This window comes from Platalea leucorodia (genome assembly GCF_965183815.1).
Source record: "Platalea leucorodia genome assembly, chromosome: 19".
In the NCBI taxonomy this organism is placed as follows: domain Eukaryota; kingdom Metazoa; phylum Chordata; class Aves; order Pelecaniformes; family Threskiornithidae; genus Platalea; species Platalea leucorodia.
This window is the reverse complement of record NC_138841.1, coordinates 2,056,639-2,070,232: the sequence shown is the minus strand read 5'-3', so window position 1 is coordinate 2,070,232 and position 13,594 is coordinate 2,056,639. Positions and strand designations below refer to the sequence as shown.

The following is a 13,594-nucleotide window of genomic DNA, read 5'->3' as shown; positions in this document are numbered from 1 at the left end:
CGGCGTCACCCTGTCAGAGCTGCGGTGGTTTTGGTGGCTGGAGCGAGGGCTCTGCTCCCCGCCACGCAGTAACTGCACCTGCAAACATCTACTGAATCTTTATGAAAGGGAGTAAAAAATGTTAAGCTCATGATGAGTTTTGAACTTAATGAGAATTTTCTTTGGGCTCCAAAACTCTAGGGGAAGTTTCACAAAAAAGTTATAATTTTGACTTAACCTTAGAATATTTGCGTAATTTTTACACCAAGCCAATACAAGACTCCAAGTAACTTACACCGAGCCGTTTGTCCACCGGGCCCTCTGCAGACATCGCCTTCCTTTTCTGGTTACTTAAAGTGATGTGGTGGTAGGACTCTAATTGCTTTTGCGAGACTTTTGGGGGTTAGGACAGGACTAGCTGGGCTGGGTCCAGCTCCTTCCCTGCCCGCTTGCTGCGGCATGCTGTAGGGCACAGACTGCAAAGCTACAGGGAGAAACGCTTCTCCGTTTCCAAATGGATGCTAAGAGGTTTGCTCAGTAAAATGGTGGTTAATGACAGGACAGAAATACAGGCTTTAATATAAACGGCATGTAATACAGATACGTGACACAGACCGCCCTGCTTCCAGTAATGCCTGACCAACTTTCTTGAGGTTTGTTGTATGGTAGCCAAGGGTCTCGTGGTCCCCATTAGCGGTTGGTCCACAAAGCAGCGAGGATCTGGTGTGCTGGGTGTGAATGAAGATGCTCAGCTCTGGCAGCAGAGCCTTTTCCGCAGCGGAGGCTGTAGTTTCTTACTCTCCTTGTTTCCACCAGTGCTTGGGCAAGAAGTTATGCAAACTCAACGTTGTAAGGACAGCCGTAGGCTTGGGAAGTGATTATCCCCGCGACCAAGGGCTGTGTTATGTTTGGCCTGGTGCGTTTGCTTAAAAACCGAATACAATTGCTGCGTGTCCTGGGAACGGGCTGGGAGATGCTCTCCTTAAACCGGAGCAGCGGCAGCACTAGACATAGGTTTGTTGCATGAATGCATTTACACTGACAGTAAGAGAGCAAGGCGTACGGCTCCTGCTCCGTACGATGACACGGATGGAGGACCCTGGCAGACGGGTTCCTGCGCGGTGGCGAGGGGACGTCCCTGCGCTGCCCTGGGTGGCAGGAGCTCCCCCAGCTCTAGGAGGGGGCTCTGCCTGTTAACACCGGCCTAAGCCCTCCTTGGCTCATACGGTGCCTGTAACTGCTTTGCTGTTCGGTTTGCATCCAGCTCTCTCCTGTTTTTGCTGTGTGATCCAGCAGTAGGTGCTGCGCGGGTGCTGACCGGGCCCGGGCTCTTCCCGAAGCGCAGGATAGTTGTGCCATTAGCAGCTTAAAGAATGTGGCAAAGTCCATCTCAACAATCCATATTAGTAGAAGTATTCTTGTTAGCAATATGTCTTCATAGCAAACCAGCTCGAAAGCTAAAAGAATAATTGCATTAGTCCTATTGCATTTAATCCATTCTGCGGAACAAAACCATCCTCCTTAGAAAAAGAAATGAAAGAAAAATCCATCCTAACATCGTTCGCCGTCTGTGAAACGGTCTGAAGAAACCCGATCTCTTTCAGCGAAGGTACCTTTGGTTTCAAAAGTGCAGGGAGCGGGAGAATACACATGGCGTTGGCCGCTACGGACTGTCTAGTATAAAACTCTACCTTCTACAGTGACCCATGCTGTCGCAGCTGGGAGAGCTGCCCAGGCATCCTACTCCTACTGGTCTGGCGGATCGAAGACCATCGCGTTAGGGGCGTGTAAGCGGTGGGGGAATAGTGTCAGTTTATTAAACTTCATGGGAAGTTCGAAGCTGTGTAAGGCATGTGAAGGAGCACTCCTATCCGAGACGCTTTGTTTACAGTGTGTTAACGGGTTAACTTAAATTGCGTGTTGTCTTGATATGTAAATAAGACAGCGGAGGGGAGTCCCACGGTGCAGGCGCTCGCTCGTGGAAGGGTCTCGCTCAGGCTGATTGATGGAGGGGGGAAAGGCCACTCTCGGAAATGAGGAGGAGCGTTTAGTGGAAAACACTGCCGATCTGGCTCATTCCCGGTGCCCGGGGAAGATGCGGAGCTCGGGTCCCGCGCTCCCGCCATGTGCCTTCCTCCCCGTCTCCCGAGGGATGCGCGTCCCTGAACCGGTCAAGCTGCTGATGGGGGGCTGTGGTGCAGGTCAGCAGCGGGGGATCCTCCACCCCATCCTGGTGGGTGCTTCTCATCCTGACCAGGGGGCTTTGATTTTTAAAAATAAGTGATTTCTAGTCCCCTCATCCTGTGTTAATACTGGTCCGGCTTCCACTCCCTCTTTGCTACATAAGATTTATGGAGTTGCCTTTAAAAGAAAGCAGGCATGGTCTGGGGGCAGTTTCCCCCCAAATTCTTGCAAAGCAAAGACTGAACCAAAATGGTTTGCCTACAGTTACCCAGGCAAGCAATGCTGTTATCCTGGGCTGAGAGGGTGAGCAGCACCTGACTGTCCTTCCCCGAATCCCACAAGCTCTTCTGCAACCTCTTGTCCTCTGAGGATGCTCCGGAGCCCCGCGGGGGTGGCGGGTGACCTCCCCGTGGGCTTTGCAGGGGGGGTGGACTGCGGAGCCTCCGCACCGATGGCAGTTACGGTGCCGAGGGAAGCTGTAGGGGACCCGCTCTTCCCTGCATAGCTGCTGCTTGATCTTTCGGGAAGGAGGTTGTGGCGCTGGCTCGTTTGGGAGAGGCTATGGGCAAGATGCTGCCGTGAGGATGGACATCTCGGTAATACAGTGCTGTGGTGTCGTTACCCAAAGATCCACCACTTTGCTCCTTTCGTGCATTTATGTTGCGTTTCCTACTCTGCCCAGGCCCCGCTCACCCCTCTTCCCTTCCCAAAACTCTCTTTTTTTTTTTTTTTTTTTTCTTTTTTTTCCCCCCTTCCTCTCTTATCTGGAACCTTCCTGTAAAGATTAAAAAGAATAATTTTTAACTCCCTCCCAAAACAACAAAAAGGGCCTCGGGGAGCCTGGGCGGCCGAGCCCATCGTGGCCCCTGCCGGGCTGGCTCTGGGCGCTGGGGCCAGCCCCGAAGCCGGGGTGCAGCTCGAGCATCCCGCTCCTCCTCCAGCCCCTCTGGCTCAGCCCAGATCTCAGCTACAGCTACAACCCATCCGCGCCCCGGGAGTCCTTGCCGTTCGCTCGTTTGCTAAGGATAAGATGGCATCGGCAGCCACCTGGTCTGCCTGTTTGCTTGGATTTTTTTCTTTTTTTTTCTTTTTTTTTTTTTTTTTGTCATTGTTGGTTGGTTTCATTCACACGTTTCTGTTGGAGGTAGTGGCGGCGGGGCTGTTGGTTAACCCCCATCCACTACAAACACCTCAGGCTGTTTGGGGTTTCAGTGCATTGCGCTATGCCAACGAGTAGATAGCATTGACTGGGGAGGTGGCTTCCGAGCTCTCGTTGCCTTCGGTCTCCTCTTTGTCCTTCTTCACCGTGTACTGGCCGATAAAGGAGCCGTCCTCGTTAAACTGCCCTTCGCCCCCCTCTCCATAGTCCACCAAGCTATCATCGCTCTCCTGCTGCTTTATCGTGCCGTCCAGGGAGGTCTGGCTGTTTGGCAGGGGTTTGTTGTCTTCATCGCTGGGTAGCAGAAGACAGACAGACACAGTAAGGGTTGAGAATGGGGCTTACAACCTTCACCCAAGGTCTGGATATTCAAAAAATAAATCCAGTGTGCAAATATACTGACCAGAGACCACAAATGCGGGGTGCTCTGACCGCAGACAGCAAGTCACGATGTGTCTGGCACGTACGTGAAGGTGGGGAGGCAGCCTCCGCGCAGGAGGCCCACAGCTGCCTGGGCAATTGGTGCTGTGGTTGGTATTTCTGCAAGCCCAACCTTCGTGCTTTTTCTTTTTAGAAAGCAATTTTTTTAACCTACGTTGCATACGATGCTTAGATCAGTCCAACTGGATGTACGTTATAAATATCCTTTCCTTGTCAGTGCTTATGTTCTTTCTTTCTCTCAGCATTTTAGCCAACCTTGGCGTAACCTGGTTTAGTGAGATTTGTTTCCAGATACCCTTGCAAAAACCACACTCGGCTCTTTAGATAGCTACATGCAATGGGAAGCACTCTCAAGCACTGCAAGGGGGCATGTATAGGATGCCAAGTTCTGTGCAGCTTCCAAAACTCATGGGAATTTACCTTTCCAAGCTTATTTCTGAGGATCTAAGCTTGTTTGCTCAAGTCTTTATCCTTTTCTCTTTTTCACTAGAAAGATTAAGTCAGGTCACTGAAAAATAAATCGTCTGACACGCAGGAAAAAACAACCCTTCAAAGAAACCCTTTTAACCAAAAACCAGGGAAAAGCTGTTTTCTCTCTGGAGGGCAAGGGCTGGTATCTCATAAATACAGATAACATTGCGTGGAGGATGAGAGTGGATTGCTGTATATGAAAATTAATTTTCATATCAACTAGTCCTTAGTTCATGTTTGATCTTATGTCCAGCATGCAAATTCTGTAATATTCCTAAAGGTATCACATATGTCCCTTAAACATTTGTCCTCCCGCCTCCATTCCTGTCCCTTTGTTGTTGTTGTTTTAGCTTGGGACTCGCAGGCTCACTCCCCAGCACGGCACTCTGCTCTGGTCCTTTATTTTTCTTAAAATCGGTAAAAGTGCTGGGCTTTGACTGCAGCCCTTGACAGTCTGTGTCCACACAAAGGTGTTTGCCTCCCGCAAAGGCACAAGAAACGCTCTGCTTGGGCCGGGGAGCAAAATGCTCTTCAGCTGGGGAAGGCATTAAATCTCTCTCATGCCATTTAATTAATGGCATCAGCTCCCTACAGTGGGAGAGGAATTTGGTATCCCACAGTACAACACGAGCTTTCTAATGTATTTCCTCATATCAGCACTTTGTGAATTAAGCAATAATACAAAACCAATATTTGAGGCCTTGTGTTAACTTGGCATCACAATAAAAAATAACTTGTTAGCTTTGAAAGCAGCTGCTTTCTGAGGGGAGGAGGAAGAGAATTCAGCCTGCAAGCAGGACTGCCAGTTAGAAAGCCCAATAAATGCCAAGTAGAGAGTGGCAAAACCCAGATCCCTTTATTTGCAATATCCTTTCCCAAGGTTTGGGGTTCAGTTAAAGCTGAATCTAGAGCCAGATTTTCCCTAATGGGGGGTTTGCAGCACCAAACACCCCAGCAATGCGTTTCCCGAACCTGCCCCCTGGTTTTACCTCTCTCCAGCACTATTTATCCTGTTAGTGCATTAGGAGGGCGAAGCAGATATTCATCAGCATCTTGATGCAATATAACCCTGTTAAAATGGATTTCTATGGGGTTTGCTGATGTGTGCATTAGAGAACCAGAGCACCCAGATGAAAACCATTTGGGAAACGTTGTCCTGAGTTGCATAAATCATTGAGAAGAGGGGGAGGCTTGAGCCAGAGGGAGGATTTTCAGGACTGAGACAAAGAGCGGGCAGATTGTTTAGGATCTAGCGCTTTTTTTGCTCGTGTCCCTTGCCAGCATCCCCTGGGTGTCTGGCATCAGGGTGCTGAACGCACCGAGGGCATCGTCCCCAGGTCCAACCCGTGGCCAGGAGGGACCAGCCGCTGGAGCGTGGGGCTGGGGGCCTGGCTGCGCTCGGGGGTGCCCCCAGCCCCCAGGGCACTGCCAGGCAAGGTGCAGCTCACTGGAGACGGGGGTACCCCTGATGCCAGCAGGAGTTAGAGGGATCTTGTTTAATGTGTTAGGTGGAGGCAGGTACATGGGAATAGGGAGGGGAAGGTATAGTTTCAGCTATAAAGAAATAAATAGCTAGAAGGAAGGAAAATAAAAAAAAAAAAGCTAAATGTGCCGGACTTCTGGCAGCACGTGGTCCTACCTTTCAAGAGACCTTCATGGTCCATGTGGATAGACCAGGTGAAAAGGAGAAGAAAGAATGGGAATAAAACAGAGAGAAGCAGAAAGAGCCTGATCAGAGAGAGATATGATGAGGTCTGCATTTACAGGGGCAGTGCTAAAAACCAAAAAGAAACTCTGCATTCCTCATGGAGCTAATTGCCTCGTTATACCAAATGGAGCCAGTATAATTGTTCGGAGCTGGATGAGCCTCATCGGCTTCCCCGAGAAAGCGACTACAGAGCAGCAGTGGGTGGCGCAGGTGGGAAGCGGGCTGTTTGCCATCAGGCTGTTCAAAAAGGGCTCGTGGTTGAAGTCCATCAGCGAGCGGCTGTAGGGAACAGCGGTCGCTGCTGGGGACGGACATGCAGCAGGACAAGGGCCAAGTGAATGGGTCGCTCGGTTTCCCCTGCAGCCTTCTGCTGGGTTTCCACGCTATGGTCATGCACCCGCATCACGTTATCTATTGACGAGCCTACACCTCCCCAGGCTGCTTCGCCAGACCTCTCCTCCCCTTGCCAGGCTCGGAGGACGGCTGTGTGTCCTCCTGTCTTGATGTCTGCTGAGATGGTCCCTTCGGGGCAAGCTGGCACTGCCTGCAGCGTGTAACCTGTGCCACAGGATGCTATCCTGAATCTGAACGGGAACCCAGAAGCTAAAACCACTCAACTTTCCCTTCCCAGCGGCCAGGGTTTCCAGCCGACTCCCCCACGTGCAGCTTAAACATTTGGTATAATGAGGCACAGTCACTGGCACAGAACATTGTCCAAGGATAATGGTCTCCTGCTTTGAAAATAAGCTTCTCAGCTTAGCCTCTGCTCAGGAAAACCATTATTCTGTTAGTGGAACAGAAAGATGTGACAGTATCTCTTAATTATAGGCTGCAGAGATTTGAAAGTTGCATGCACAGGGCATTAAGGACGTGAGATATGATGAGAGCATATCAGACATGCTATGTGGAGGTGGGGGGGGGAACCAATGAAGAACTCACGTCAGCTCAATTCCTGTCCTCGCTTGAAATACTAATTGCTACCCTCCTTGCGCCTAACATCGCAATCATTTTGAATCTTAATCAGCCAACAGCGTTTCATATCAATCCTTCAGGTTCACCTTCCTTTCTGCCTCCTTGAGGGAAGCCTCCTATTACTTCTCCCAGGAAACCTGTTGTTCCTGAGAAGGAGGGGGCAAAGTTTATGGGTTGCTGGGTTGTTTTTGTTGTTGTTGTTTGGTTGGTTTTTTTTTCCCCCCATCTAGTCATGGGACAGTGTGATTGAAAATGTGGGAGCATCTTGGAGCTTGGTCATTGCCCTTCTACTGACCTCTGCCTTTAGCTTGCAAACTTTTGGGAATGGGGCTGTCAATAAAAGTTTGAGCTTCAGCTAAGCAGAAGCTGCTGTGTGACAGGATGAAGGGTTTGCCCCATTCCTTCCCATTGCCTGGAAGGCAATGGCCCTTGGATGGTGCTGGGGCAGTAAAGGCAACATTGCTGACCGTCGCAATGCTGCCAGCCATGCCAAGAGCTCGGTTTTCCTTCTGTGCAAGGCAAGCGGTCCCTGGCAATGCAGTTGCCTTGGGAGCGACGGGGGTGAGGAAGTCTTGACTGCAACCACCTCAACGGACTCTTGAGAAGCAGATCTCTGAAATCAGTGCGTACTGCCAGAAGCTCGGCTGTGGAGACCTTGTCCGAGATCCAGGTGATGGAGCTGAGCCTGTAGGGTTGTGTGCGGGTAGCTCCTGGGTGCTGAGGTGTTTCAGGCTTGCTACGTGGTATTTACACCATCCCACAAATCTGGGAACCAAGAGGATCTCAGAGCATTAAGGGGACCTGTTTTGCCCAAAGCATGGATGCTATCTGTGCAGTATGCAGTTATGTTTGTGGCTCCTATCTGTACAAGGAGCACCGCCTGCGCTCATGGAATCCTGCCTGGGAAGAGATGCGTTTGATCCGGGGCAAGCCTGCAGCAGGACCAGGCTGAGCTAATTTCTTCTCTGCTGTTCTCTGTGTCCCGGCCAGGAATCTGAAGGGAACACCCCCAGACCACGATTTGTATCTGCACTCAATGGAATCGCCCCGGTCTGGCTTGCCACCACTAGAAATGATAACCCAAATCTCGCAGGGAGGCGAGGAAGGTGTTGCCCCCGGGTGGTGTTAGGGCAATAAAGAATGGCGACCTTTTCCTACAACGTGCCGCTTCTGCTGGTTCCTGCTGGGGTGTGTTTGCACTCTGTGTTGTGCTGTCAGAAGACTGGGGAGTTTTGGGCTTACAGCATCCTTTGGAGAAAAAGAGTCGCTACTGAAATAGAGCTACCATGCTACTAACGATACAGATGTGATCGTATTGAGGGCTGCAGTTGTTCTGCTCCCAGTTGTGTTGTGTGCAGGCAGATATATTCATTTTGCTTCTCTACAGTCTTTGGTGGAACACGTGTGTCTTGTTATATTCCTTATTGAATCGTAAATAAATTCTTCCTGTCTTTGCTACCTCAATTTGTAATGCTAGGAGTATCGGTAATGACATGGGCTTTAATTAACCCCATTTTTGAAGTCAGGAGAAAAATTCCTGCTAGCTTAATTGGGCTTTGGATCCAGCTCGGGTGGAAAGGTGCATTTTAATTCTTTAAAGAAAAGCAAAGCCCACTGTAGGTGCTCAAAGGGCAAGGTGGGTGTGCTGTAATACATCCCCGTCACCAGTCAAGTGTGGGCAATCCAAGGAGACCTGACATCGTTACCTGCTCCTGCTCCGTGGGGGCAACCCTTAACGGCAGCGGAGCTGTGAACGCTGCGTTGCACGTGAGCAGGCCTGGGAGAGCGCCTGCCCCTTTCCGAGATATCCTGGGAGTTTTCCTGGAGTGAAAAGGGGTGCTGCTGCTCTTCAAAGGATGCCATTTTGCGGGAAAGCAGCTGAGCGGCGGTGGGGGAACCAGAGCAGCTTCAGCAGCGGCGCTGCTAGGCTGTGCTGCAGCCCGCAGGGCGGCTCCGCGGGGTTTGCCTGGGGACCTTACAGGAAAGGGAAAGCCTCGGTGGGAATGCAGGCAGGCCCCTCATCAGTACTTCTGCATGCTCTCAGGGCTGAGCCAAGCATAACTTTGGGCATTTCTCTCCTGGATACTCTCTTATGGATAAGAGAGAGGCTGAGCTACAGGGTGATGTACCTGAAATAGCCTCAGGCTGCTTCAGAGTTTAATTTTTTTGTTTTGTTTTGTTTTCCTGTATGTGTTAGGAGTGTCATTAAACTTGATCTGCACCTGACGAGAGCTGTGTCCTGGGTAGCTGATGCCAGGGTCCCAGCTCTCTGCCTGGACCGATCCTCCCAGGCTGGGACAGGGAAAGGAGGAGACCTTAGCAGCACCCTCGCAGCCTGGTTACTCTTCCAGGGTTTTAGGTGGGAGATGTTTCCTTTGGTAGAGGACTTGCGGAGGGAAGGAGGCAGGAGGAGGAAGGTGGGAGAAATAATTTCAGAGGCTGTGTGGCACCGCGGTGCTGCGGTTATGTGGAGGGGTAGCACGGTGAGGTCTGTGATGGCTGGGAGCGGGGCTGATGGGGAGACGCGGTCCGTGGGTACACACATGCCAATGGAAGCATACCTGTAGTCAAACGACCCATCTTCCACGTTCTTATCTTCGGGATTTAGATGCTCATCTTTATTGTCTCGTACTGTAAACAAGCACATCCCCAGCATTCACGTTAGAAAGCAGTACAGAAGATAAAAGCTTTACAAGACAGTAACAGCAGCTGGCGTTGAGGCTGTCTTTGTGAAATCCCTGCAGGGCGAAGTACAGCTTTTCATTGACTTGGTAAAAAAAACCCGCACCCGGGAGGGCTTGCAAAGGGCTTGCAAAGGGTGCTGAGAGAGGATGTATTAACTGGTGAATTTTCTTAAGCCTTATCTTTGCTTTGCAAAAATTTAATGAGATTTTTGCCTGGCAAGATCTTCTAGATGAGGACAAGGAAATTTGCAGAGTAGAGGTTGGGTCATGCCTAGCAGGAGTGTCCAGCTCCGCAGCCTAAAGCCTGCACAGCACAGAGCCCTCACCCGACCTTTAATTAACTGAAACGCTTCCCACTAATAATCGTGTTCCCACTACAGAGAAAGAAAAGCCCTTGTAATCACGAGCACCTATCTGAGAGCAATACAATTTGATTAGCCCCCAGAAGCCTGCAGATGTTTAAACCACGAGCACAAACGATCGCTGTGCAATGCTCTTACCTGGATACTTCCCGCCTCTGCTCCTCTTAATGAAGCAGACGATCAACAGAATCAGGACCAGGAGAGCTATGGCACACATCAGCCCGATGAACCAGCCCTGCGTGGCGATGTCCACGTGATTCTTGGTATAAGCTGGGGGGAAAAGTGAAAGGAAAAATAGCTATGAGGGACAGACTAGAACTGCAGAGGGAAACAGATGAATAGTAAAACACAGTCCACTGGTTTAGAAATTATCTTTAGCGCTGCGTTTGTGTGTCTGTGTGTGTGTATTGGCCGGGTTATCTGAGACTGTCGCACAGGAATCTGTGGCTTTTTGGTTTTTTTCTTTTGCGGCGGTAGGTCAACTCAATATTTTAGCAGGAGCTACAAACAGCAAAGGGTCACAACATAAAGTAAAACCTAGCACAGACCAGTGAGAAAGGTGCATTGCAAATAATGGCAAAAGAAGCTGGGTAACAGATTTGATCTTTCATTTACTGTGTCTGAAAACGGCCCTGGAAGCGAGAAGGTCCGAAAGAAAGGTGCTTAAGTGGATCCAGTCCCTGGTGTCCAGTGAGGCTGAGCGGCACCACTGGATCCAGAGGGTTGCTGAGCCCTGAAGGGCTCGTGAGCAGCCTCGAGCTGGGAGAAACCCGAATGCTGCGGGGCAGCCTTGCCCCGGCTGCAGAGGCGATGGGCAGTGGCTCTGCCGCCGCCAGCGCCGAGGTCCTGCTGCCTTCGGGTGGCCACGGGGGCCTCCGGGGCTGAGAGGGGACTTGTGGAAGCCCACCAAGACTTGGCCAATGCACGAGAGGGGAGGCAGCAGTGGGAACAGCTCTTCAAGGAATGACTGCTGGGTCCCAGGTAGTTGAGAGGTGGTCTGATAGCACTGGAAAGTCTCTTCTCCTGGGGCAAACTCTTTTATACTACTGCTTCCAGCACCCTCGAAAGGCTATTGAGTATTAATAATGATTAATACCAGGCAAGGAGGTGTCTTGTTCCCCAAACAACGCTCCGGCTCCTAACTGCCATGTCCTCCCTCACGTACTCTGACTTCTTGTTTGCAGCTCCCATACGCGGTCAGACAGACAAATCTGTGTCCTATAAATAGCAACAAGCTGCCATTTTCTGGCTCTCATTGACATGCACTTCGTATTCAGCAAGACGGAGCAGAGGAGAAAATAACCTTCAGCGCAGCAGGGGGGCTAAATTTAACCAGACTGCAGTGCAAACAGAGATAGGTATTCCTGGCAGGAACACGGGAGATCTGAGCTGGATGGGATTGAACTGGGATTTAGTGGGGGTGTGCCTGAAGTGGGCAGGGCAGTGCAGCGAGCATCCTTTTGTGGTACCCGTGTGACGAAAACCAAGATGGTGCTTGCAAAGAAAGCATAAAAGATAGCCCTCTGTTAACGTATGCTGACTGAAAGGCTCGTGTAAAAGAGACGACTACTGTAAAAATGGGTTGAATTGGCAGACTTTCCTAACCCACACCATTTTAGGGCTGTAAGTGCGTACTTATTCCATCAAAATTGAACCCAAGAGAAGAGGTGCTTTCCTTAGGATGAAATCTAAGCCACGTTGTCAGTAGATAAGTGCAGCCAAACGGTGACAAGGAAATTCACAGATAAAAGAGGAGAACGATGAGGAAGACTACCGTTTGCTAAAGAAGCCATGTTGGACCCTGAACGCCCTGGGTTTGTGAGCGGCACCGAGCTCCTGGGGAAGCTGGGTGGAAGTAGCTGCCAAATGGTGCCTTGGCTCTCGTTCGCTGCTTTTCCCTCTAATGCTGCCCACATTTAATATTTTCTTTTTGTATAACCTGAGCTTCGTAGTCCTTGAAGATGCACTTTTTGTAATGGAGAGAATGAGATTATAGGAGAGTGGAGCTGAGAACTGGATTCAATTAGCTGAGTGCTTGGGGAGGAAAGGGGAAGAGAGCGCTTGGAAATGGAAAACTATTGTATTAGCAGTCCTGATGAGATGGGATTTCTACAGAAACCAACGCTAAGGGAGAAGTAAGGGGGTCTTCAAAGTACGAAATGCCAAAGCAGCCCGAGAGGTGGGTTTGATGCCACCCGTGCGGATGGGGGCTGAGGAAGGAGGATTTTGAGTACCAAGGCACCAGGGGATCTTGCAGTAGGATTGTGGCACTGCCTATCGCCAAGGTAGAGGTATAATTGCCATCCTTCCCAAAAAAGCAACACATGACGACAAAATTATAGCCACAGCAATCTTGCATTTAGAGTAAACGAGTGACTGTCATTGCAGCATTCAGAAAGAGAAGATTAAGTACATGGCTGTCAGAGAGGATGTTTTGATTTGCTTTAATGTAAGGCCAATGTCAAGGGGAAATAGTGGAAAGCAGCTGTGTAATCGAACAGGTATTGATTTGAAATGCAACTGCAGTGACTTTTTTTTTTTAAATTAATTACAATTTTGTGGCAGAAAACATGTTACCTAACAGTCATAGTTTATATGCCAATAGCAAAGCTATTCCACCAACAGAAGAGCAGCAGGATTTTTGTCTGGCTTTGTAAAGCAGAGCGTTGGGTACGTAAAGTCTCACTAGCTCCAGCCTTGCATGATCTTCTTCCCAGTGTTTGTACAGGCTGGGGCATTTTTTTTTTTTTTCTTCTTCTTTAAATTTAGCAGACCTCTTTGTTTTAAGCTATGGTTGTGGTTTTGAGGTGTCCTTTACTACTAGAAGGAACTCTATTGGGTTATTGAGCTGGCAGTTAATCGGAAGCAAAGTCGGAAGGCAGTGTCCCGCAGCCACAGTGCAGGTGGACTACTTCTGATTTACCTACACTCAAACTGAAGAAACTTTTGGAATAGCTGTTTGCGAAACATTAAAAAACCAAAATCCACAAAAAAACCTGAACAGTGCTTTTTTGTCAAAAGCATTCCTGATGGCATATGATTGTCAGCGGGGGCTGAGCGCTCGTGTCAGCAGTATCCAGCCAGCGAAGAGATGGATCTGCAGCATTTATGCATGCAGGGACGGCAATAGCTCTGTGCATCCCGCAGCGGGAGGGCTCGGTCACCAGTCAGCCTCTGTCAAGGGACAGAGGTGGCCCCATCCTTTAGTCTCAATGACGATATCAGTAGGAACCCCTCAATTACAGAAAACAGGTATGCCGAGACTGCCAGCATCAATCAGCCAAGGACATTGCTGTTTTTTCCCCCTCTTTCTCATGATTCCCTACCCCTCGGTGTCTGTTGGGCAGGGGGCTGCCCCCTCTCCCCCCGCATCCCAAAGTGGGTGAAAAGCAAGCGAGAAAAGAGAAGAGACGGGTCCGGACTGGGAAAGAGTTATCCAGAAAGACGCGTTGGGTGGTATGGGTGGGGGCTGTCGAGCTGGCGGTGATTTCTGAGTCAGGGGAGGGTCCAGAAGCAGAAACAAAATTGGGGATGCAACATTGCAGCTGGAGCTGTCCTGGAGAGAGTCCGAGTTGAAAAATCGGCTCATTTATTGCCTGGGGTCAGAATCAGCCTCTGCAACGGGAGCCCAGGG

At 50.0% G+C, this 13,594-nt stretch overlaps 1 protein-coding gene across 3 annotated transcripts in view; it reads right to left on the bottom strand.

The window, feature by feature from the left end:
• Window positions 1-2,978: 2,978 nt before the first annotated feature.
• Window positions 2,979-13,594, bottom strand: part of NFASC (neurofascin) — a gene marked incomplete at its 5' end in the record, with an annotated part of 53,869 nt that continues 43,253 nt past the window's right edge. For all 3 annotated transcript variants that reach the window (XM_082330032.1, XM_082330033.1, XM_082330034.1), the window contains 3 exons: window positions 2,979-3,616; window positions 9,476-9,545; window positions 10,099-10,230. In XM_082330032.1, the coding sequence (XP_082186158.1) occupies window positions 3,385-3,616; window positions 9,476-9,545; window positions 10,099-10,230 (434 nt within the window). In that variant the 3' untranslated portion in view covers window positions 2,979-3,384. The remainder of the gene's footprint in view (window positions 3,617-9,475; window positions 9,546-10,098; window positions 10,231-13,594) is intronic.